The sequence below is a fragment of the Aythya ferina genome (assembly GCF_964211825.1).
Source record: "Aythya ferina genome assembly, chromosome: 4".
In the NCBI taxonomy this organism is placed as follows: domain Eukaryota; kingdom Metazoa; phylum Chordata; class Aves; order Anseriformes; family Anatidae; genus Aythya; species Aythya ferina.
This window is the reverse complement of record NC_140300.1, coordinates 51,110,759-51,137,208: the sequence shown is the minus strand read 5'-3', so window position 1 is coordinate 51,137,208 and position 26,450 is coordinate 51,110,759. Positions and strand designations below refer to the sequence as shown.

General features: G+C 43.0%; 2 protein-coding genes across 15 annotated transcripts in view; one reads left to right on the top strand and one right to left on the bottom strand.

Moving 5' to 3' along the window:
* CLCN3 (chloride voltage-gated channel 3) overlaps window positions 1-19,820 on the bottom strand; it is a 68,599-nt gene extending 48,779 nt beyond the window's left edge. For 2 of the 3 annotated variants that reach the window (XM_084519133.1, XM_084519136.1), the window contains exon 1: window positions 19,731-19,820. The gene's annotated coding sequence lies outside the window, so the exon portion shown is untranslated. Of the gene's footprint in view, window positions 1-19,100; window positions 19,122-19,730 lie in introns of those variants that run through there. The other variant, XM_084519134.1, reaches the window with a different exon arrangement.
* Window positions 19,821-20,061: 241 nt separating this feature from the next.
* The window catches only part of NEK1 (NIMA related kinase 1), a 42,329-nt gene continuing 35,940 nt past the window's right edge, over window positions 20,062-26,450 (top strand). For 7 of the 12 annotated variants that reach the window (XM_084519120.1, XM_084519127.1, XM_084519128.1 and 4 more), the window contains exons 1-5: window positions 20,062-20,165; window positions 22,313-22,461; window positions 22,537-22,633; window positions 24,442-24,539; window positions 26,051-26,134. In XM_084519120.1, the coding sequence (XP_084375246.1) occupies window positions 22,345-22,461; window positions 22,537-22,633; window positions 24,442-24,539; window positions 26,051-26,134 (396 nt within the window). In that variant the 5' untranslated portion in view covers window positions 20,062-20,165; window positions 22,313-22,344. Of the gene's footprint in view, window positions 20,166-20,386; window positions 20,791-21,140; window positions 21,165-22,312; window positions 22,462-22,536; window positions 22,634-24,441; window positions 24,540-26,050; window positions 26,135-26,450 lie in introns of those variants that run through there. The other 5 variants (XM_084519125.1, XM_084519122.1, XM_084519123.1 and 2 more) reach the window with 5 other exon arrangements.

The window sequence follows — 26,450 nt, the reverse complement described above, 5'->3', positions numbered from 1 at the left end:
TTTTACAAAATATTTTATATTCACATGCAGTACATGACACTAAAGCATCATGTACCTTTTCAGCAATAATAAAATTTCATTCCCTCCAAACAAAGGAGATGGCCTTCCATCTCCCTCCAGATCTTCTCCTTATGCACTGTTTCCTCTGCTCATCATCACATTCTCTAACCATTCACTGTAACTGCTACAAGGCTATACACACCATAAACATCCAGCCAGCTGGCAGCTCTAAAAATACATTATAGGACTTCTAATTCCCATCTCCCTCATCTACCCAGCTGTTGAGCCTTGTGAAGTAGAGCTGAACTGGTTGGCCAATGTCAAGAGTTATTAGCAGAGGTCAAACAGGTTTCTCCTATTGGCAAACAGCTTAGTCCTCTAAAGAGCAAACTAGTTACTGAAAAGAGGTGAAAAGTGAAGTGACAAAGTTTGCAGGGTAGCTGCAGACGGAACTGTCAGCACTGAGCAGCTGGGTGATAACATGAGATAGAACTCTCTACTGGTAGCCACGAATTGAGTCACACTGCAGGTAGGGAGGAGAGGGAGGCAACAGAGCCAATCCTAACTTACCCTGTGGGTTCTGATGGGACTACTGCCATTCCCAAATGAAATGGTACAGTTACAAGGAAGAGCCCAACATGCACCAGCAGTCCCCACATTAATCGGATACAAAGTACTATCAGGTACAGGAGAGAACTTCATACCACCAAAAGGACTACAGAAGAGCTAAAACAGGTTACAAAAGATCACAATGATGACAGAGTACAAAATAGCTTTACTTCTACGGGGCAGCAAAATGGATCAGGACTCATCAGTCTGGAAAGATGTAACATGGAAGACAATATCATAGGAAAAGAAAAACAAAAAACATGAAAAGCTCTGGTAGGAATACTGGAGGCCAAGAGAGAAGTGCATATGCTTATTGTCTTCTTAAACTCTTCCCTAGAGATCTACTATTGGTCAAAACAAATCCCTTTGGTTTGAGCATTCTCACTTCCTTAAAAAAATTGTCAGAATATTTACAATTTAAAACATGCCTTCTCTTCAAACACATTTCTTTCATCCCTGTGTGAGGATTCTTCTTACCATTTTACATGCACTGAGAAAAACTCCTTAACGGACAGCCAAGAAAATTTCACACTATCATATGATGAAGCAGATCCTGACTGAAAATACATCTGCTTACACCTGGAAGCATCTCCATTTTCCCCAAAATAGATCAGATTGTGATAATTTATTCAGAAGCTACACTTAGAATGATGCAATAGATACAAGTTGTCATACGGTAATTTTGGTCTTCCCTTACAGTACCCCATAAAGAACATTGCAGAAGAGGTCAGATCATAAGCAGTCCAACTATTTTGCTATTATGCTTACAGAAACTTCTGTTAACATCACTCTGCCTGGATCAGTTGGGTACTGTCATAACGGAAGACATACAGCAGAGCTGAACTGAGAGCTTTTGGACTTGCTAGACGTGTACGTACTCCCTGCATTATCACCTTTCTCCACAATGAAAGAAGAACATTTTAAGTCTATTTCATATATATATCTATTTAAAATAAATATAATAAAAATATGAAATATAAAAATAAAATTTTCTTTATATTGAGCTCCACAACTTCATTTTATCTTACCACAAGCCTGCTATTCATAGTAAGGGGCATAACTCCCCTTTTGCAGGTCTGTTTAATAACTTTGCAGAAATGTCAGAGCAGTGCACTACAGCTATTAAATCTTCCAAAAACCCAGAAAATGCTTTGAACCTGGTCTACAATAGACTAGAGCATTCAATCAGTCAGAAACTGACAGACAAAACCAACAGACGCCCCAGAGACAGACCAAGCATACCACGAGGAGTCCTGCATGCCAACTCCTCCGGCACACACGTGCCTTCAGTTCCATGGCATGGCATGATATCACAGGCCTTCTCCTCTGGTTTTGAAATACCGTGTCTCCTGCTGCAGACTGACCTCTTGAACAAGCAAGCAGAAACTGTGACACCCAAACCACTCCTGCTGAGCACCCTAACCAAGATTTGAAGAGTTGTACGTTCATTCTCTGTATTCCCTGAGGTGGGTACCTGAAATGCTTTGTATCTGACATGGTGTTACAGATTACTGCCTTCCAGCAGCATGCAGCAAAGGTGGGAAAATGAAAGCCATCAGAAAGTCAGAGCTCAATAAGCTTCACACAGGACTGAAGTTTTTCTTGTTGAGAGCATGTCAGTCACTGGCTTGCCCACCACCTCCACCTGCAATTAAGAGTGTGGGGATGACAGCTGAGGTCAACACACAACACATTTCCTTGTGTGCCTTTAAGAGAAGGGCTTGTTTAACAAACTGGGACACAAAGTTAGGGATGCACCACCTCAAGTTACGCTAAGTGTCAGAGTCAATTTAAAAGCTCATGTGACCTTAAAATACTGTTATAACATGCAGAAGGTCTGCCTTGCCCAAGGAAGCAGAGGATGTGGACAGAGCAAGCACACTCCTCCTCCAAAGCCAACTGCTGAGAACAGCAATAAAAATGGGAAGGAGGAGCCAGCAGGGAGTTTTTGTGTGGCTACAACTGCCAGAGGATAACCAGACTTGTGCCCAACCCAGGCCAGTGGGGATTATCTTTTGTGGATGCTGAAAGGCTGCATTTACACACAGCAGCCTGCACAAATGCTTACAGAGTTGTAAAGAGGGAGAACATAGCAGAGGCAATGAACCAGACAGCCTGCTGTTTTATATGGTCAGATTCAGCCTGCAGATTCCCTGCCCTATCCAAATCAGCACTAAAGGGCAAGTGGGAGAAAGATGGGGTTACTGAAGAGAAATTTCAAGCAGGAAAACAAGATATCTGAATGCCAGTGAAGCATACCCTGAAAAAACAAATAAGATAAACCATGCCCGATTTCCAGCAACTACTGGTTGCCCTAAGTATTTAATAAAACTTTTTTTTTCAGCCTAGATTACTGTAACAATGCAAGATAGAGGGTTTATGAGAACACCACTCAGCATTTTTAAGAAGCATCATAGTTTTCGCACAGAGTATGGTTCATACCATAGAAAGCAGACGCAAAAATCTTTCAGACTTTGAAAAAAAGAAAAGTAGAGAAATAATGCACTGTAAGAATACAGTAAGAAAATCTAAGCAATAACCAGGGAGCTCTTGAAACAAATAATTCAATCCCACACATATACCCAAGTCTTCTGCAAAAAGAGTGCAAGGTGCAACTAATCAGTCACACTAGCATATTTCCAGGATGTGCTGATCCATCAAAACTCTTCTACAAAGCAAGCTAACAGAGAAGCCTCTGACAGTAAAACAATTTAAAAAATTATTAAAAAAAAAATCATTAAAAAAATAAAACAGTATCTCACCTGCTACAACTAACGAGAGGGAAGAGAGCAATGAGCATCCAGGTAGAGCAAATTGTACACGCTGTAATTAAGAACAGCGCAGACAGGAACTACACTGGTAAAGGGGAACAGCACAGAAACAGCTACACGTATAGTCGACAAAGCATATAAAGCTGTTTGTTTTCCATACACTTCAGTACCTCAGGCGATTTTCTTGTCCTCAAACATCAGACATCCTGCTTATCTTTCAAGCCCTACAAAGGAAAGGTCAAGCAGAGAAGCGAGTCAGCTGAGGGAACCACTTGCAGAGCACTGAAGTGTCTCTGGAGAAGATGGACCAGGACAATAAAAAATCTGATTTACAGGACAGTTGTTGTCAGGCAATTTGCATGATCTGTAAATGTCTGGTATGTGCTCTATTGCCCCATAAATACATAAGAACACTTTTCTGTATCTCAAAGGGCAAGAAACAAAAGACATTTTAACTTTTTACTGTCCTGGGACGTGTAGAAGGGGGTGGGTGAGAACTCAAAGCTAGATTCCAAACCTGCTTTAAATAGCTGAAACAAAAAGCTGCTGCCTTTTTTTTTTTTTTTTTTAAAAAAGAAGAAGAATCAACAATAAAACACCACATAGTGTTGAAAAATGATCTTGTTAACAGAAGAGCTTTTTCCCAAACTTGGAAGAATCCTGATAACCCCCAACTCACTGTAATAATTATTTTTTCTGTTCATTACAAACAGCAAAGAGCTGAACAGCAGTCAGTCATATGACCGAACTCATGCATAAATTCCTCCAAAACTAACATGAGGACAGTGCCCAGTGAGAATGCTATGCAGACATAAAACAAAAGCAGATAAAATGAAAATATAGAATATGATCTTTCCTTACATATAGGAACATGTTCTAGAGTAGGTGAAATGCAGTGGTACCAATAGGAATCATTTGCTGAAAGTTTTTGGAAGAAAAGTAGGATTTAATAGGTTTTACCTGGTAACAGCATTCAGAAGTCATATTTAATATGAAGTAGTCAGGAATTTTATACACATCCTTTTAAATATATTTAAAAAATGAGAGATGAAAAAAAAACCTTTATACTTCAAGAGCAGGTAAAGAGCAGTATGACAGGTGCCCACACTTAAATTCAAATATTAACATAAAGCATATGTGTGTGTGTGTGTGTATGCATAGATATATATATGTGTATATATCAAAACAACTGCCTAAAAGGTTGAAGCAGTCAAGAACATCTTGGAATACTGAATTCTAAACTTTTCATAGTGCATTTATTAAAAATACTGCACTATCTGCATTTTTTGTTGTTGTTGTTTAAATAAGTGCACCCTTCAGAAAAAAAAAATAGTTCAGAAATAAACCTTTTACAACAGTTTTAAAACAAAGGCTAAGCTGGGCTCATACTTCTATCCTTAGCCTCATCAGCATCAAAATTACATTCCCGTTTCCACTGTAGATCCAGCATATGTAATGTCCATTTACTTACGTTGCCTGTCATGTAAAAAGAGGTAAACAAAATAAGAGCATCATTCAGCCTCCAAACTTTAGTTTTGGAGAAGGGTGAATGAATTGTGAGGAATTTTGAAGTATTTTACATATATATAAATATATATATATATATGTAACTAGCAAACTATTTATTTATACACAAACAGGAAGGCTCAGAAGTCATACACTCCAAACCCAAAATGGAAGGGAGGACAAGAGAAACAGCAGTTATCCTGAACTTCCTCAAGTCAGCAGAGAAAGAAGTCCTCACAGATGCTCAAGAAGCCAAATTGTTAAAAATTAGGGAATGCACATAGCAACTTTACAAAAGCAAATACACAGATGATTATTTTTCACAGCGTCATTCAGAAAAAAAAAAAAAAAACTTGAAACTAATTTAAAAAGTCTCAGGATCAGGACAGCTCCTCTCGTAGCCACGTAGTAAGAAAGGACCTCTCAAATTTTTGGTCATACTTAAAAATAAATAAATAAATAAAAAATAAAGTCAAAGGAGTACAGTCAGTTAACTGAGGTTACTTTAGTTAAAAAAATAAAAATAAAATAGAGTTATTAAAAAGCTTCTAGCTCAATTTATATAGCAGATACTCTTGGAATAAAAGAGAAAAACTCAATTTCCAAAAATATACATATTGAGAGCTTGTTGCAGTTTAATCCACAGCTATTTCTAGAACAAACCTCACGTTGATGGCAGAAGACACAAACTCAAGTGTTCTTTAAACAGGAAAGCAAGGACAAGCACAGAAACGTGGAGACAAAACAATATGAAAAAGACAGTACTTGTAAAGCAGGAATATAGTACCTTTTTTTTTTTTTTAACTGTAACTAGAAAACATGATTTCTAGATTCTACTAAATCTTAGCAGGCTTTACAAACACTTTAGTTATGAAAGCTTAATAAAACAAGTCTAAAAAGTTTTTCCACTTTATTGATACATACCAGTACAGAGTATCGTCACTGGATCTGATCTTCGCAAAAGCATTATCAATAATAAATACTCATTTTACAGCACCTTTTATCTTCTCAGCTTAAAAACACTGAGAACTGCCAGCTTGAGTACTGGCTGAATACTGAAGTCATGCTTCCAGTCATATGATTCCAAACATGAAGCGTGTATTGACTTGGGTTTGCACAAAGAATTCAGAGCTACTTCATCACCACTCTGAAATGTCAACCCCTAAGGCTGCAGCTACCCAGAAATGGGACAGCTGAAGAGTTTTACCACCTGGCACAAAGACTTCAGCCTGCTTGATAGAAGGGACTGCTTCTTTCACAATCAAATTACTGATGTGTATACTCTTCAATTGCTTTCAAATAAAAAATGCTGAATTAGCTGAAAACTCAGATTTAAACTTACTCACCTCATCTCATTTACTGATGCATTAGAAAAATCTCCACTAGCAGAACCAAATAGTAACCTCCCACAGACAGAGTAATAAGCAGCTAAATGAGGTCTTCTCTTTTTTTAAATAAAAACAAACAAACAAAAAAAATAAATCTATGTATGAAACTAAATATAAAAGCAAATATAACTCAAAAGTTTAAGCTTCACAGGCAAGTACTGATCATTAGCCAAGTTGTGGGAAGAAAAAAACAAACAAACAAACAAACAAACAAACAAACAAACAAAAAAAAACACAACCAAACCACTGTGTTCTTAGCTGCCTCTGTGGTGCAAGCCTAAAATACATGTAAGGTCATAGAAGAGTTTGGGCTGGAAGGGACCTTAGAGATTAACTAGCTCCAAAGCCCTCCCATGGCATTACTTTTTAAACTAACGGTTCAGTACCTACGACTGAAAATATTCTCCCCAGGAAAGAAAAGTTGGAGAGACATCTTAGAAGAAAAAATCATCACTCGTGTTCTTCTTGTGACCACATTCAGATGAGAGCAATACTAAAAGTCATTAGGACAACTGAAGAGTAAAACCCATACTTCATTTTTCAAGCGCAGGAACTCTGACTGTGGTTTCCGTTGCAGACAATATAACATTTGTCTGGTAAGTTTTTGACCATGGTATTTGTTTTCTGTTTGATGAAAAGGGAAGGCAACGGTGTGCAATCTTCTCTGTACATCTTGATAGAATTTTGTTCCTTCTGAATGTGAACTTAGGTTGCAATTATCTGAGGGGTCCAGAGACAGAGCAGAGATTTTACACAACACCAGGACTACCAGAAGCCCTGCATTTAGTATTAGCCCTGAAAGTATTTATACTATTTTCATCTTTTTAGAGAAATGCAGCAGTCCTTAGCTACGTGCAGAGATTTGTAAACTCAGGGTCACACCTGAGTTAGGTGCTTCTCAGATAGTTTTGCTTTTATATCCAATATCTAAAAATACTCAAGGAAGTAAAAGAAACTTTAACAGAAAGGAAATCAGATGCCATCACAGAAAAAAAAAAAAAAAAAAAAAAAAAAAGCTATGTGAGCCAAGACAAAGAGTGTATCAGAGCACTGACTGCAGAAGAACGAGAAGTACATGAACAGTATTAATTCTTGAGAGGCAAAATGACACTTCAGGACTGTCAAATGGCATCTGAAAAAGCACTGCCATTCATAGATGTCCTGGTTTCAGTTAGCACAGAATTAATTTTCTTCCTAGTAGCTGGTGGAATGCTGTGTTTTGGCTTAGAATGAGAAGAGTGCTGATAACACCCCGATGCTTTAATTGTTGCAGAGCAGTGCTTATACTAAGCCAAGGACATCTCAGCCTTTGCTCTGTCCTGCCAACGGGCAGGCTGGGGGGTGCAGTAAGAGCTGGGAGGGGACAGACCCAGGACAGGTGACCCAAACTAGCCAAAGGGGTATTCCATACCATCTGACGTCATGCTAAACAATATATAGGGGTGGCTAGCCGGGGGGAGGGGGCCGGACTGCTCGGGGTTAGGCTGGGCATCGGTCAGCGGGTGGTGAGCAATTGCATTGTGCATCACTTGTTTGTACATACTATTATTACTTTCGTATTATCACCATTGTATCATCATTATTATTATTGTTATTATTATTTTGGTTTTTTTTTTTTCCTGTCTTATTAAACTGTCTTTATCTCAACTCACGGGCTTCACTTTCCATTTCTCTCCCCCGTCCCAGAGAGGGAGGGGGGAGGGTGAGCGAACGGCTGCGTGGTGTTTAGCTGCCGGTCGGGTTAAACCACGACAGTCTTTTTGGCGCCCAACGTGGGGCCCGAAAGGTTGAGATAACGGCAGATCTGATCAGAGTGTGTTAAACTAAAATTGGTGTAAGGATTAGACCTGCTTAATAGTCACTTGTCATGATGCTGATTGCTTTAATCACAACTCTGCTGCGCCTGTTTTCCAAATTGAGTATTATAGTACATTATTTTCCGTATTTGCTCTCTGTAGTGTTGTTTCTCCTCTCCGGGCCCTGGTTTCAGACCGTTATGGTACTAAGTGTTATAGCAATGGCTTATGAGACGATAAGATATCTGGTCATGACTCTAACTTGGTATTTATACTCAGTAACATCGTGGACTCTGTACTTTGGAAACAGCATCTTGGGAACTATTAGCAATTATACCTATTGTTTTTCTCCATTAGAGAGTCAATCTGTGGAGGGGAAAGGGGAGGATATTTTTCCTTACTTGCTTACTCTCCCTTTCTCCTTCACCACCCCTGTATCCTCCTGGGTCACTCTGCCTTCCTCCTTCACCACCCTCTTATCCCCTGAGCTTGTCACAATAGCTCTCCAAGATATTGAATATTTCTGGAATACTCAGAATACCATAGTCTTGTTGTTCTGCCTCATGAATGCACTTCAGATTCTGCTTAAAGTTAAACAACTACTTATGAAGCTCATCCGGAGATCTGCCCGGAGGCAGTATAGTTGTGGGTGGCAGGGAGTATGGGTGGATATGGGCAGGCATCTAGAGCAGTTGGCACCCCCAGTGTGTTGGAAATTCACCCCTGAACAATGGCAAAATCCTCAAAAACTGGCAGAATGCTTGAAAAAAAGGTGTAATGATTCTGGCAGTTCCAAAGTAACACAAATCATTGTAACGTGCTGGGGCCTGGCTCATGCCTATCGAGCTGCCATTGATACTGCTGTCAACTTAGTGACAGACCCAACGGCCACTGTGACCCCTACGGTGGATTCTGCAGCCGCTCCAGTCCCAGCTCCTGCAGCCGCTCCAGTCCCAGCTCCTGCAGCCGCTCCAGTCCCAGCTCCTGCAGCCGCTCCAGCTCCAGCTCCTGCAACTGCTCCAGTCCCAGTTCCTGCAGTCACTCCAGTTCCAGCTCCGGCCGCTACTCCAGTCCCAGTTCCTGCAACTGCTCCAGTCCCAGCTCCTGAAGCCGCTCCAGCTCCAGCTCCTGAAGCCGCTCCAGCTCCAGCTCCTACTGCTGCGCCAGTCCCAGCTCCTGCAACTGCTCCAGCTCCAACTCCAGCTCCTGTAGCCGCTCCAGCTCCTGTGGCCGTGTCAGAGAAACGAGCTGTAGCAGTGCAAGTTGACCCTGCAGAGGGCATTCCAACCCCTGTGGCAGACCCTGTAACAAAGTCAGAGAAACGAGCAGTAGCAGTGCAAGCTGCCCCTGTAGAGAAGGTGAAAATATGGTATAGAAATTCAAGTCGTTTAGAACGCAGAGAGTCTTCTGCCAATCCAGGTAAGGCTTCTGCCAAAACTAAGTATAGAGATGACGAAGATGATGACGACGCTGGGCCGTCAAGGATTCAGGAGGAGGAAGATGAGGATGCCGAAAGAGCAACAGTAACTACCCGAAGCCTAAACGAGCGCGAGCTACGAGATGTGCGAAAAGATTTTGGTCGCTGTATAGGTGAGCAGCTTGTCACCTGGCTGCTCCGGTGCTGGGACTCTGGAGCCAATTGTGTGGAATTAGACGGCAGGGAAGCCAAGCGGCTGGGATCCCTTGCTCGAGACGCCGGCATTGACAAAGCAATTGCAGATGGAGCACGACCCACCAGCCTCTGGAGGCGTCTCCTCTCAGCTGTGAGGGAAAGGTATCCCTTCAAGGAAGATATTTTATGTCTACCAGGCAAGTGGACCACTATGGAGAAGGGAATCCAGTACCTGAGGGAATTAGCCGTACGGGAAGTGATTTATGAGGATCCAGACCTCAAACAAACATCCACAGATCCAGATGAAGTCAAGTGTACACGACCCATGTGGCGGAAGTTTGTACGGAGTGCACCATCATCATATGCCAGCTCATTGGCAATAATGGCCTGGAAAGAGGATGAGGAACCCACAGTGGGTGAAGCGGCTAAACAACTCCGGCAGTACGAAGAAAGTCTCTCCTCTTCCTTACAGGCCTGCGTCTCAGCTGTGGAGAAACTTTCTGAAAAGGTTCACCAACTTGAAGAGAATCTATTGTCCTCCCCACCTGAACCAACCAGTGCCCACCGACCAAAGGAGAACACTTGGGAGAAACTTTCTGAAAAGGTTCACCAACTTGAAGAGAGATTATTCTCCTTCGCACCTGTACAAAGCAGTGTCTCAGCTGTCAGGGGTAGGCGTTCACCCACACAAGGAAGACGATATGGTGGGTACTCACCCCGTGCCACCCTGTGGTTTTACTTACGAGACCATGGAGAGGACATGAGAAAGTGGGATGGAAAATCTACCGCGACCCTAGAGGCACGGGTACGTGAGTTGCAAAAGAAAACAATCAGGAAAAAGGGATTCTCCGAAAAGTTTGCTGCTCCAACTTCCAGCAGACAGTCCTTCAAACACAGAAACGAGGAAGATTCTGACCAGGATTAGGGGGGCCCTGCCTCCAGCCAGGGGGAGGAAAGGGACAATCGAGTTTATTGGACTGTGTGGATTCGATGGCCTGGCACATCACGCGCACAGAAGTATAAGGCTTTAGTAGACACCGGTGCACAATGTACTATAATGCCATCGAGCTATAAAGGACCAGAGCCCATCTATATTTGTGGAGTGACAGGGGGATCTCAGCAGTTGACTGTATTGGAGGCTGAAGTGAGTCTGACTGGGAATGAGTGGGAAAAGCACCGCATTGTGACTGGTCCGGATGCTCCATGTATCCTTGGCATAGACTATCTTAGAAGAGGATACTGCAAGGACCCAAAAGGGTTCCGGTGGGCTTTTGGTATTGCTGCCTTAGAGACAGAGGGCATTAAACAATTATCTACCTTGCCTGGTCTCTCAGAGGACCCCTCTGTTGTGGGGTTGCTGAGGGTCGAAGAACAGCAAGTGCCAATTGCTACCACAACTGTGCACCGGCGGCAATATCGCACCAACCGAGACTCCCTGATTCCCATCCATAAGCTAATTCGTCAATTGGAGAGCCAAGGAGTGATCAGCAAGACTCATTCACCTTTCAATAGTCCCATATGGCCAGTGCGAAAGTCTAATGGCGAGTGGAGACTAACAGTGGACTATCGCGGCCTGAACGAAGTCACGCCACCACTGAGTGCTGCAGTGCCGGACATGCTGGAACTTCAGTATGAACTTGAATCGAAGGCAGCCAAGTGGTACGCCACGATTGATATCGCTAATGCATTTTTCTCCATCCCTCTAGCAGCAGAGTGCAGGCCACAATTTGCCTTCACTTGGAGGGGAGTCCAATATACTTGGAATAGGCTGCCCCAGGGGTGGAAACACAGCCCTACCATTTGCCATGGGCTGATCCAGTCTGCACTAGAGCAGGGGGAAGCTCCTGAACACCTGCAGTACATCGATGACATTATTGTGTGGGGTGACACAGCAGAGGAAGTTTTCGAGAAAGGGAAGAAAATAGTCCAAATCCTTCTGAAAGCCGGTTTTGCCATAAAACAAAATAAAGTCAAAGGACCTGCACGGGAGATCCAGTTTTTAGGAATAAAATGGCAAGATGGACGTCGTCAAATCCCAATGGATGTGATCAACAAAATAACAGCTATGTCTCCACCAACTAACAAAAAAGAAACACAGACTTTCCTAGGTGTTGTGGGGTTTTGGAGAATGCACATCCCAAATTACAGTCTGATTGTAAACCCACTCTACCAAGTAACTCGTAAGAAGAATGAGTTTGAATGGGGCCCTGAACAACGACAAGCCTTTGAACAAATCAAGCAGGAAATAGTCCATGCAGTAGCCCTTGGGCCAGTTCGAACAGGACCAGATGTAAAGAATGTGCTCTACACTGCAGCCGGGGAGAACGGCCCCACCTGGAGCCTCTGGCAGAAAGAACCTGGGGAAACTCGAGGTCGGCCTCTGGGGTTTTGGAGTCGGGGATACAGAGGATCTGAGGCCCGCTATACTCCAACTGAAAAGGAGATATTGGCAGCATATGAAGGAGTTCGATCTGCTTCGGAGGTGGTCGGTACTGAAGCGCAGCTCCTCCTAGCACCCCGATTACCGGTACTAGGCTGGATGTTCAAGGGAAGGGTCCCCTCTACGCATCATGCAACTGATGCTACATGGAGCAAGTGGGTTGCACTGATTACTCAGCGGGCTCGAATAGGAAACCCCAGTCGCCCAGGAATATTGGAAGTGATCATGGACTGGCCAGAAGGCAAATACTTTGGGATATCATCAGAGGAGGAGGTGGGTCGTGCTGAAGAAGCCCCACTGTACAACCAGTTGCCAGAGAATGAAAAGAAATATGCCCTGTTCACTGATGGGTCCTGTCGTATTGTGGGGAAGCATCGGAGATGGAAGGCTGCTGTATGGAGTCCTACGCGACGAGTTGCAGAAGCTGCTGAGGGAGAAGGTGAATCGAGTCAGTTTGCAGAAGTGAAAGCCATTCAGCTGGCTTTAGACATTGCTGAACGAGAAAAATGGCCAGTTCTCTATCTCTACACCGATTCATGGATGGTAGCAAATGCCCTGTGGGGATGGTTACAGCAATGGAAGCAAAACAACTGGCAGCGTAGGGGCAAACCTATCTGGGCTGCTGCATTGTGGCAAGATATTGCTGCTCGGGTAGAGAACCTGGCTGTGAAAGTACGCCACGTAGATGCTCATGTGCCCAAGAATCGGGCTACTGAAGAACATCAAAACAACCAGCAGGTGGATCAGGCTGCTAAGATTGAAGTAGCTCAGGTGGACCTGGATTGGCAGCATAAAGGTGAATTATTTATAGCCCGATGGGCCCATGACACCTCAGGCCATCAAGGTAGAGATGCAACATACAGATGGGCTCGTGATCGAGGGGTGGACTTGACCATGGACGCTATAGCACAGGTTATTCATGACTGTGAAACATGTGCTGCAATCAAGCAAGCCAAACGGTCAAAGCCTCTTTGGTATGGAGGACGATGGCTGAAATATAAATATGGAGAGGCCTGGCAGATTGATTACATCACACTCCCTCAAACTCGCAATGGCAAGCGCCACGTACTTACAATGGTGGAAGCAACCACCGGATGGCTGGAAACATATCCTGTGCCTCATGCTACCGCCCGGAACACCATCCTGGGCCTTGAAAAGCAAGTCCTATGGCGACATGGCACCCCAGAAAGAATAGAATCAGACAATGGGACTCACTTCCGAAACAACCTTATAGACACTTGGGCCAAAGAACATGGTATTGAATGGGTGTATCACATCCCCTATCATGCACCAGCCTCCGGGAAAGTTGAACGATACAATGGCCTGTTAAAGACTACCTTGAAAGCAATGGGCGCTGGGACGTTCAAAAACTGGGATACGCATTTGGCAAAGGCCACCTGGTTAGTCAATACTAGGGGATCTACCAACCGAGCTGGACCTGCCCAATCAAACCTGTTACGTACTGTAGATGGGGATAAAGTTCCTGTAGTGCATGTAAAAAATATGCTGGGTAAAACAGTCTGGGCTACTCCTGCCTCAGGAAAAGGCAAACCTATTCGTGGAATTGTTTTCGCTCAGGGACCTGGATATACTTGGTGGGTGATGCAAAAGAACGGAGAGGTCCGGTGTGTACCTCAAGGAGATTTAATACTGGGTGAGAATAGCCCATGAACTGAATTGCACCATGTTAAATAGTATATTATACTGTATGTTATCACTACCATGATTACTATAGGTGACTAATTAGAATGTATGGAAAAGAGTGTAACCTGAGCATGACATAAATGGTATGGAATAAGGGGTGGATAGATGTCCTGGTTTCAGTTAGCACAGAATTAATTTTCTTCCTAGTAGCTGGTGGAATGCTGTGTTTTGGCTTAGAATGAGAAGAGTGCTGATAACACCCCGATGCTTTAATTGTTGCAGAGCAGTGCTTATACTAAGCCAAGGACATCTCAGCCTTTGCTCTGTCCTGCCAACGGGCAGGCTGGGGGGTGCAGTAAGAGCTGGGAGGGGACAGACCCAGGACAGGTGACCCAAACTAGCCAAAGGGGTATTCCATACCATCTGACGTCATGCTAAACAATATATAGGGGTGGCTAGCCGGGGGGAGGGGGCCGGACTGCTCGGGGTTAGGCTGGGCATCGGTCAGCGGGTGGTGAGCAATTGCATTGTGCATCACTTGTTTGTACATACTATTATTACTTTCGTATTATCACCATTGTATCATCATTATTATTATTGTTATTATTATTTTGTTATTTTTTTTTCCTGTCTTATTAAACTGTCTTTATCTCAACTCACGGGCTTCACTTTCCATTTCTCTCCCCCGTCCCAGAGAGGGAGGGGGGAGGGTGAGCGAACGGCTGCGTGGTGTTTAGCTGCCGGTCGGGTTAAACCACGACACCAGTTCAGCTGAGCACCTTGACCATGGCAGCTACCACAGATTTGTCACTCTTCATACAGAATTCCAATTCATTTATAAACACACTAAACCACCTGAGATCAAGACAAAATTGTACAGAGTCCTCCAAAACACGGCACAGGCATACAACTGCTACTTATGAGAAAGCATGTGGGGACCCCTGGTGGTTCCTGTGTACTTATTCCTCTGGATGCCTGCCCTTCCCTGCTACCGATTTTCAAACTTGAAGCAAGTGAATGAAAAACCAGCTGCTGAGGTGTACAATGGTAAGAAACGACAAGTCTTCAGCCAACAAAAAAGAAAAAAAATGGGGAGTGGGCTAACTTTCTTCTTGCTACATCCAGCAGACAGATAAATGGACAGGTTCATACTTCAAGGCAAGGAGCCCTGACAATAAGCTTGCTCTTTCTTGCTCTGCATTCTCTTAAGCAGCGGTGTTCAGAAGACCTGAAGGGATCTGCAGCCACCACCTGGATCTAGCTGACAGCTGCCCTTCCTGGCTCTAACTACACAAAAATCAGGTGACTTCTGTCAGTACAGTATTTCTGCCAGTTGCTGATTACCATTCTGGTCTTCTTCAAAGGGTGCGGTAACAAATTGTTTAAGAGAGACCCTTGAACCTCTGACATTAATAAGAACATTAATTGTTTCCGTTTTTTAATATGAATAGACAGGCTAGCCACAGGAGATTCAACCACCTTATAAAAAAAAAAAAAAAAACAAAAAAAAAAACTGTGAAACCCCAGCAGCACAGACACCACCAGAAGTCAAGTATTCACTACACCCAGTGTGCTAACAGCTCCAAACACACAGTAAGTTCCCCTCTCCCAGTGTGAAGCTTAGCTGGCAGGTACTGCTAATTCTAAAATTATGCTGACTTTGGCAGGGTCTACAATTGGAAGACAGGTTTTTGGCAGGAGAGGCTAAAGGGAAGTTCTTACTGTTAAACAGCGGTAGCAAGATGCAAGCAAGAATCAAAGTGGCTGTTTTAGGAGGGGAGAAAGAAACTGGCTTCTTGGAAGATTTTTAGTTTTGAAAAGTTACAGGAAAATAATAGAATCAACAATACTTTACTGCAACACTTCTCATTAATGGAGTACACCAGGTCAGTTATCTTCAACGTGCATTACATGACAAAGATGAGGTCAGTTCACTGGGTTAACAGATTAAGTTTATTATATGTATATATATGTATATATATATACATATATATATATATATATATATATGTATTTAATTTGTTAGGGAGGACTAAACATTGAGATTTTTGTACCTGTGGTAATAACATGAATACTTAGTGTACCGGTCACTAGGTCTCCTTAAGTGTTCCGCAGATTTATGGACCTTGTTGGGTAAGTTAAGAGAATACTCATATCTTAGCATGAAACAGAAGGAAACTGTTAAGTCTGTAATACTGATAATAATTTTAATTGTTTCCTTGTCATGTTCAATAGCTTTCCACAAAACAAGCAGCTAAAAGTCAACTAGTGATTTAAAAACTCCTTTTTTTTTTTTCCTCCTCCTCCTAATACTACTACCCCTTTCAAATCTGTAGATCCGCTTTTCAGAGTTAGCATTTGGAAGTATACAGGGAACTGCATTTTTTTCCCCAGCGGGTACATAGGAAACACATTAATAACAGAAACCTCATGGGAAAAGCTGCAGTAGATCGAGTACTACAGATAAAACATCAAAACCCAACAAATCTGGCAGAGAGCACTAACTTGGAGGTAAGAGAGGAAGGAACTCAAATAATATTATTGTTCAGGAAAGGGAGTACTTGAATTTTAACTGGCAGGATGTCAAAATATTAAGTCACCTCAATAACTGTATCTCTAACTTAAAGGTATTACTCACATGAAATTTCATTTTTACTATTTGAGTTAGGAAATGCTTCTTTGATAGATTATATTGTGGTATGAACACTCAGAAAGTACGCTTGAGTAGTCTCTTCCATTAACTTTTAAGAAGTCATCAAAACCATACAAAAATAAAGAAAAAAATAACCATGAGGGTTGTCCTTACCAAAGGATCTGTGCTATAAGACACAACACGATTATTGTTTTCCTCCTTACCCTCCCAAAGTAGAGCACAGAGCCTGCTTCTGTAACTAGAAAGCCTAAGCAAAATGCAAAAAAAAATGAAAAGGTTGAACATCTAGAAAGTTATCTCAAAGTTAGGTTGTTTTTTGTGTTTCTACCTCTGAAAAAGGGGGGAAAATCTCCTAAACGGGTATTTTTACAATGCTCTATTAGGCACTATTTAAATCAATGTTGCTTTTTCTAATCATTCGCACAGATGATTTTTAAAAAGGCTTCCAATATTCAAAAACCAGTTTCAAGTTAAATAGCTATGAAGGTTTGTAATTGCCAACTTTCTAATACTCCGAGCGTCTTCAGCAGAGGCTACTGAAAGACCATGAAAAAGCACAAGTACTATGCAGCAAAGTCTGGAGCAGCATAACTCATAGGAGCGCAGGTAAAAAGATGGCCTGACACCCGAAAAGCTTAAGGAAATCAGCCAATGCAATCTCTGCATTTTCAGGTATGATATAGAAGAGGGATTGATGCAGAAAGCATAGATTTGAGAACTCACTTTCACAGCACTATCATGATGCTGGCTGGGACAGAGTTAATTTTCTTTGTAGAGGCTCACACAATGCTGTGTTTTGGACTTTTGATGAAAACAGCAGTGACAGCACACGGATGTTCAGCTGTGGCAGAGCAGCTTGCACAGAGGAGCCTGCCCCAGGAGCTGGAGGGGACACAGCCAGGCCAGCTGGCCCAGGCTGCCCAAAGGGATGTCTCACACTGCCCAGCCTCATGCTCAGCGATGACAGCCGGCGCCAAGGAGGAGGATGGGGGCAACACCGTTTGTCTCCCCAAGAAATCACCCCGTGCGAGGAGCCCTGCTGGCCTGCAGCAGCTGGCACCTGCCTGCCGGTGGGAAGCAGCCAGTGGGGCCCGGTCAGGCTTTACCTGGTGACCTGTCCTTAGCTCAACCCATGAGTTCTCACACTTCGCTTTCTGATTCTCTCTCCCCATCGCACCTGGGGAGAGTGAGCAAGCGGCTGGGTGCTGCCTGCCAGGGCTACGCCACAAGAAGCAGGCAGGTGTAAAGTTGAGGTCTTAGTTTGGGGAAAACGAGCAGGGAGGGTGTACAGGCAGACTCATGTGCAAGACCACTGCCGCTGCTGACTTCGTGCAGGTGGTTACAGCTGCTGCCAATGAGGTGACAAAGCAAGGAATTGAGGAACAGGCAACCTGGAGTCTGAGAACTAGGAAATTTGCTCTTTAAACGACATGAATGACCAAGTTATAAATATCCCTACTGCCAGATGATTGTCAGAATTGACCCTGAATGCCCAGTAACACCTATCCATGTGCCCACAAAGTCACATAAGTAAGGGGAAGGAAAAAAATCAGAATGTTCCTAGAATGCCCTTTGGCAATGTTTGTCAGCTTGGAACGGCTGTCCCAGCTTCAGTGCTCACATTCAACAAATGCAGCTCTGCTATTCAAATACTAAATTACGACACACACGCACAACCCCAAAGCAAAATGGGAAAAACAAAACAACGCATCACATCAGAAGTGCTTAGTGAGTGAATCCAAGAAGATAAACCACTCAGCTGGACCTAGCTGTGCGTAAAATAACCAGCTCACAGTGGATTCTCACTTGCAGGTTCCTGAATCAGTTTGTGACAAACATTAAGTGGAAAAAGAGCACAAGATGAAGTACAAGCACTGTCGTGAGAGAAAAATGAAGGCAAACTCACAAAATAAGCAACTTATAAAATAAGGCTCTGAGCAATGCGTTCATGAGCTTTAAGTGAAGACCAACTGCTGCAAAGGCCTTTCCTGGCTGAGGATTTGGATAGGCTTGTTCTTATTAGCAGTCAATATTAAAAGTACAGATAGAGAGAAGGGATAAAAAACAATCCCAGGGTTATTTTAACTTGCAAGTAAGCCACTCATAAACAGGATACCATAGAGATTGCAAGAAAGCCAGACATGGAGCTCCATAGACCAGTGAAAATACATTTCTAGAAGTATTGCAACACACATTGTGCACATCATCTACTACTGCTACGCAAAGAGTTTAAAGGAATGACATACCAGCAATATGTCAGTATGTATGGAAGGAAACAAAAAACAAGCTCCATTTTCCAGGGCACAGCCTACTGTGTATTTTCACGCGTGCTGCAGGTACATGCAAAGTCATTTTGTTTCAGGCTGGGAGTCTGAAGCTAGCTGCAGTTTCCCCAGAGCAGAACGCTCCCCATTTTGATGGCCTGGAGTACTGAGCAGCAAGTTTACATCTGCCTGCTGACCAGAGACATCACGTTTAAAAGGCTTAGCCCATTTAACTGCTTTGCCTTAGAACAACTGATAGCAGCAGTTGGTGAGTTCTCCGGGGATTCTTGTTTTACTTTGCAGGTAAGCATCCTACAACGCACAGATGCATTGTTTAAACTTTACATTACAGAACACTCAAGTTTGTTAAAATAGAGAAATAGCATTGACAACTTTCTGGTTTTGAATCTGCCTCACCAGCACGCCTTCCCATTCCAGCAGCCGGTTTTGCCGAGAATCATCCAGGTTGCTAAGGGCCCCGGAACAGAGGATCCACCGCAGGGCCAGCAGAAGGGGAGCGCTGGGAGCCAGGCAGCACCAGGGCCCCTACCGCTTCAGTGAGCACCAACTTGATTTCCCTCACCAACTCTGTGCCGTGAACTTTGAGGTCCTACAGCCCTAAGAACGAGGTGCAGGTACCAAGAGGGCTTGGAAGCGCATTCCGTTTCGGTACATCTGCCCTAAAACACTTCTGACACCCGGTGCTTAACTTCGCGCTCAAGCCGAGCACCAGGCACGTCTTTAAGACGCTTTTTAATCGTTGTCCAGGCCTCGTTCGTGCCCAGCTCGGCACCTCAGAGTGTGACACAGCACATTCAGCCCCCGGCAGCGAGCACACCCCGGCAGCACGGGGCTCGGCCCGCTTCAAGCGGCAGGCGGCAGCGCGACACCCAGCCCCGCTCCGCACCGGGACGCTGCCGGGCGGGCACCCCGCCGGCCTGCGGGCCGCCGCCATCGGGCTCCCCGTCAGCCGCCGCAGGGCCCGGCAGGACGCAGCGGGCCGCCGCTACGGCCCCTCCCCGCTCCCGGCCCCGCTCCCGGCCCTACCTGCCCGGCAGGCGCTGCCGCATCCTCCCGCCGCGCGGCCCCCGGCCCAACGGCCCCCAACGGCCCCCAACGGACGCCCCTCGCTCCTAGCCCCGCCCCCGGGCCCTGGGGCTCCAGGCGACTTCCGGTAGGCGCCGCCGTGAGGGGGCGTGGCCTGGCCGCGGTACCGGGCGCCGCGGGGGTGACGTTGGCGCCGCCCTGCGCGAGGCGCGGCTCGAGGCTGCCCCCGCCCGCCCGCGGCCCCGGTGCGCGCTCCCTCCGCCCCCCCCTTCGGCGCGCGTCGCCCGGGTGAAGCGGCGCTGTGGCGAAGGAGCGCGCTGCCCCCGCTCGGCCAATGGGAGCGCGGCCGCCGGGCCCGCCCGCCAATCAGCGCTGAGGGGGCGGGGCGCGGGGCGGGAGCCACGGCGGGGTGAGCGGCTGCGGCAGCGGCGGGAGGTGAGCGGCGGCGGGGCGGGGTGGGGATGGGGCGGGGTGGGCGAGGGGAGCGCGGCGGGGCCCAGCCGCGCCCCTCACCCTGGCGCCAGCCGCGGCCCGGCTGCGGGGGGGCGGTGGCGGCGCGCTCGGGCTGGGCTGGGGGAGCTCGGCTCCCTTCGGCATGACTCGGCAGCGCTCGGCTCCGCTCGGCTCCCTTCGGCGGGGCTCGGCTCGGCTCGGCTCGGCTCGGCTCGGCTCGGTTCGGTTCGGTCCGGCGGCTGCCGCCGTGCTGTCTGCCCCCCCCTCAGTGAGGGGCCGCGGGGCGGGGCCGCCGCCGCTCGCCCCTGCCCAGGTCTCCTCAGTCTGCCGTCTGTCGCCGGTCAGCTCCTTTGCCTGAATTTGGCTGGATTTGTGCTCTGCCGAGCTTCTTCCTTTCAGCCTGCTGCCGTGGCGTGGAGCCTTCCCCTTCCCTTGGCGTTAGCAGCCCCCGCGGCGGGCGGGCGGGAATCCCGTGACGGCACCGAGCGGCCCCGGCCCCGGGGGAGAGCCTCGGGTGAGGTGTGCGGGGGCTGCCCGTGAGCTGCCCGTGAGGCCTGCTGCGAGCTGGGCGGCTGCCGCACTGCACAAGTGCTGTCAGCGCGCTCAGGTGATGCCTGGATGCAAACAAATCCTGAAATGCCTCCTGTGCCTTTCCACTTACAGTCCTCAGGGCATGGGAGGCTGTTCTGCTGTGTGGAAGATGGCCTCTTAGCCAGGAATTTGTCTTGATGCTGACCACTGTGCTCTTCCTTGGCCCAATTCTCTTTGCGCTCCTCACTCTTGTTGGTATTGGCCATACCTTTAACTTGGAGTCGTTTGCACGTTTTGTGAGAAAACATCCCACATGCACCCCCACTGCCCCCTGCCACAATTAGTAGGGAAAGTAAGAGGGCTCCTCAGGAGCTTCACTCGCAAGAGGTACTGCTGTGCTACCTGTTGGCTTCGTGCTGGCTACTTTCTTCTTCCCTGCCCCCATTACAGGTCTTGTCCCAGCTTCCATCTTTGTGGTTATTTGTGGTTTTATTTGTTTTGTCATTCACCTAATGAAATGCTTTGCAGAAGCTCCTATAGATTAGCTGTATAAGTTGTCAAGATCAAGTCATCTTTAGAAGAGAGATGTGAAATTGGCTCAATACGGTCTACTTCTATTAAATTCACTAAGGGTTTTATTGCACTGTTTCTCTCTTTGATTATTGCTTCTCTTAAATTTGTTCAGGTAAATATCATTTGGATTACTTCCATCCTAATGGAAGTGTATTAGAAAGCTTGTGGTTATGTCTCCATTTCATTCATTTTCCCCCTGTCACTTATAGCTTAGCATCTTTCCTGTATATTTCTGGTGATTAGCTAGTAATGAGATGTGATAGTTGTTCCACATGCAGCTTGCTAGTATCTTATTGTTACTAAAATATTCTTAATATACAACTTGAAATGCCATCAGCATTCCGCCACATAATGCAGTTTAATCTCAAAAGCTAGTCCAAGTAGTGAGAGAGCGTATTAAAAGTACTGAGTTGCACTATTTTGTAATGAACACATTTTCTATGTAATATGGACAAATAATCTAAGTTTTCAGTCAGAATTAAGGTTATACTTTTCTATATTCAATAATGATTCTAAACTTGACTGGGAATCTCTTGAATTTGGTCTATTTTTGGCTTAATTATAGAGAATAATATCCAAAATACTGGGTTTAATGCTTCTTAAGAATTAACAAGGAGGGATTTTTCCCCTCCTAGCATACTTTCCCAAGTAAAGTGGAACAAAAGATTGTTAACCAGATGTTATAGTGCTATATGATGTCCCCTTGCCAGCAGAATCCGTAATTATAGCCACTAACTGCTTTAAAGATTAAGTACACCCTTTTTTTGTTATGTACTGTCTGTTGAGGTGAAAGATTGTAGCCTTTCTAGCAGTGCAGCCCTTTTTCTACACAAACTGAAAAAACTGTACAAAAATAGAATTGAGATAAGAGTGGGTAATTTTCAGAAAAACTACAAAGCATGTGATGCAACTGAAGAGACAAATTAGTTGATGTTTTGGTTTAAAAAAAAAAAAGAAATATAACTCGTTGTTAGGCTGGAAGACTAATTACAGCTAACTAAATCTGTTTTGTGTTTTTTGCCTAGTGCTTGAATAAAGATGCCTTAAGAAGATAACTATGGATAAGTATATTAAAGTGCAAAAAATTGGAGAAGGATCCTTTGGGAAAGCAATTCTTGTCAAAGCTAAAGAAAACAGCCAACAATATGTTATTAAAGAAATTAACATCTCCAAGGTGAGTGGTAGTATTAATTACTGATTTATTGTTTTTGTACTCCTGTCCTCAAAAATCATTATCTTCCTTTTGAAGATGTCAAATAAGGAGAGAGAAGAATCAAGGAGAGAAGTTGCTGTATTGGCCAACATGAAACATCCAAATATTGTCCTGTACAGGGAGTCATTTGAAGGTAAGATTAGTTAATAAAGTGGAACCTGAGATAAGTGTGACTTGAGCAGTACATACATCATACAATTTAAAAATCAGTGTGTTTTCTCTTTTTACTCACTTTTCCATCCTTTTATTCCTTCAGTTCTTTCTGGTTGTAGTTTTTCAAAATTACCATGTACATTACAAAAAAAGAAATTGCAACAATTAAATAGAAATATTCTTGTCCCTTTCTAATATGATTCAGTTTTGGCTGATGCTTAAATGAAATGGTTGTGTTCTGCTTTTTGCCTGGAGTGTGAGTCTTCTTGAACAATTGTGTGTGTATTCTAACAACTTGGATGCTTATATGTTTTAAAAATAAGTATGGTCTAAATTTGGATATTGACAAACTGGCAAGAGCAATTTTATCTTGGTCTGCTGTCTTAGAATACAATCTTCAGTAATTATGATCATATCATTGCTTTCAGAGATGGAAAAATAGAAGGGACTGTTTCCTACATCAAGCTTTGAAGGTTTGAAGCTTTGAGAAATTTAATTCCAAACTTGTTTTCACAGTGAATGTCCTAGAGGATAAGCAGAACAGATAAAAGATTGTGTGCCAGAAAGAGCAAGGCTATAGAGCCTGCTCTCTAACACTGTGGTGGTGATGGTGTTTGCTTTTTGTGTTTTTTTGTTTGTTTGTATTTACTTTTTACCAGATAGATCCTGTAATCTGTAGTTCATGTTGCTTCTTTCTTGCTGAAACACATTGACTTTGACTTTGAACATACTGATTTGGTTTATAAAAAATTTTAGCACCTATTTTAGCATCAGGTCCACAAGAAATCCAGGCTGCTAGGATTTCCAATTTTCTATTTTCCAATTAGAAAGCTTAAGGAAGATACGAACATCTTTAAGCTTAAACAAAATAATCTTGTTATGAAAGACAAATTTTGGGAGACTTCTGTGACTCAGATGCTTTCATTAGGTTTGAGTCAGTTTAAATATTATAATTAACTTTAATAAAATAAGATTTTTTCTTTTTTAGCAGCATGTGATTGATTGTATGCATTTATTCATCTCTTCTCAAAATCATGTCTAATCTATAAGTAGTATAGGTCTTGTTTTACTGCTATATTTGAGTTGATACTCATGAAATGTTAAGATTTTCAGTGATATGTGGGTAGCTTGCAATTTGTTTCTGCCTAATCTCTGTTCAGTAGTAATTGGAAAAGATTGCTTTAAGGAACAGAACTGTAACTTCTCAAATAAATAAATAAAATATATAAAAAATAAAATATAAATAAATTATATATGCTCAAATTTCATAGTGAAAACTTGGGTAAGATTTTTGTAAGTTTCTCCAAATTTCTTTCAAAAATGAGACGTTAATGATATCCATCTGTCATTGCCTGCTGAAAGTTTTATTACTGGTCTTCCGTCTCGGAAATGACTGTAAGTCTGCTATGAGAGCTGGTGATCACCACTTAATATAAGTAGTATCTTGCCCAGGTAAAACTGCAAGACAGAATCAGGACGACAGAGACAATTAACTGAATTAGGTCTGAAGACGCCTGTTTTTAGGGTAGGGCTCTATGGGATATTTGAAACAGCAAACGATTTCAAAAATGATTTTATATTATGTTTATGAAGTGACATCTTTAATTTCATGGTGAATCTTAGTATGTGAAATGATATCTGAAGCTACGCATGAAAATGTGTAATTTTTGGTTGCTTTTTATATGACACTTATAAGATAAACCTTTGCAGTGAAGATATTTGTAATGTTATGTTAAAGGTGGGTATTTTTTTTCTTCCTGTTGAAATATTTTTTGTTCTGTTGTGCAGAAAATGGCTGTCTCTACATAGTGATGGATTACTGTGAAGGAGGAGACCTGTTTAAAAAAATAAATGCCCAGAAAGGAATCTTATTCTCCGAGGATCAGGTAACAGCAAACTGATGCCATAGTGTTTTGCTGCATGATTCTGTCTTCATTAGTTTCAAGATATTTTGGTTAAATTATGTAGGTACGGTTTCTTAACCCATATAGAAAGTTTCCTAGACAGTGGTGGTTGTTACTATCAGTCACAGTACTGTCTTTTTTGTAGCCGGAGACCCTGGGTATGTTATCTGGGGTTTGGTCTTCGTGTGTAAGATGCTTTAAAAGAAGTTGCGTTTTCTGCAGAGTAAACCAAATCTGATATATGAAAAACACTAAAGGTCATCATGAATATTTTTAAACCCATCAGATATCATGGCAGAGGATTTTATTTTGTAATACTGACTTCCATTTTTCAGAAATATAAAATAACTTACTTTGTAAAATACAATAATACAGCAATATAAAATTTGCCTCATTATTATTTTTTCAGTAGAAAAACGTAATACTCTATTGGAAGTATATCAGCAGATTTTCTTTCTCAGTCATACATGTTATTAAAGTCACTTATACTGTGTGAAAGTCAGGGATAACTGAGAGTATTTTAATGTACAGATTGGATGAAAGTAAGTGAAAATATATTATGTGGGATTCAGGTTTTGGTCCTAAGTCATGTGTTCCCTTGCTTACAAATCATTTTGATGATTTTGCATCTGCATCTGACAGGAGTACCAGAATCTGAACTTTCCTGGAAAAGCCTTTCCTGGAAAGGCTTGTGAGTATTAACTCTGTTGATGGAATTCAGAATAGGGTAATGAAATATTTTGGACACAACTTGTAAAAAGCCAAATTTTCTAATTTGGACTCAGATACAAGAAGACTTTAAAATGGAAAATTGAAAAATACACCTTACGTTATACTGTAATGTTGAAATTTATGTACTTGTAAGTTGGGAATGTGAAGTCATTATTCACATGGAGAAGTTTTTAGCTGCTTTTCCCTTTTTACATTGTGATTTTTACAAATTTACAGAAACATGGTGTTTGTTGCCTTGTTTATAATCTTATTATACATTGTTGCCATTCTCATTGAAATCTGCATTGTAGTATTTTTCTTTTTAACATAAAATATGTAAAATTACTGGATGTTAAATAAGTGTTTCTGTAAACAGGGGTGTAGCTCGTTAGGACTCTTGGCTAATTAGCTGTCTGCAAGACTTGTTGCACCAATTTCAGCAAAAGTGTATTTGTCATGTTGCAAGTTCTGTGTTTTAAATGTTTTAGCCAATCAAATTTATTATGCATACGTTTTGTTAGTTTTTAGTACGTAATGAAACTAGCAATTTCAGGCTTAACATCTAACTTACGTACGTGCTTTTTTCATTTAAAAGTTTGCATTATAGTAACAGTACTGTGACAGTCTTAATGATTCTATGGTATAAATGAAGACAGGTTTATGGGAAGAGAGGGTAAAACCTTGAGTTATAAAACCGATTTGATAATATCATCAGTAATATAGCTACAGAAGCTTTCAGATAAATTAAGATGCTGATGTTGCATTTTCTCTTTCATGCATAGATTCTGGATTGGTTTGTACAGATCTGCTTAGCACTAAAACATATACATGACAGAAAAATCTTGCATCGCGACATAAAGTCACAGGTATGTAGGTAATTTTCTTTTCTTTCTTTTAGCAAATTTACTTCCAAAGTGATTACATCTATATTTTGCTAGTGGAAGTTGGCAAATTATTGAAAATAATCTTTTTACATAATCACTTTTTTTTTTTTTTTTCTAAGTGGAAACACTTTTTTCTTCAGAATTACCCAGAAAAGGTTGATATGGTATTTGTATAAACAGACAAGAATTGATTTGAGTATTGCTCATGTGACCATTTCTATCTCTGCAAATAATTATATTTTTAGACTGTGCAATAGTGGTTTCTTTAATTTTGATAAAGCAGAACAGGAGTAAGTCT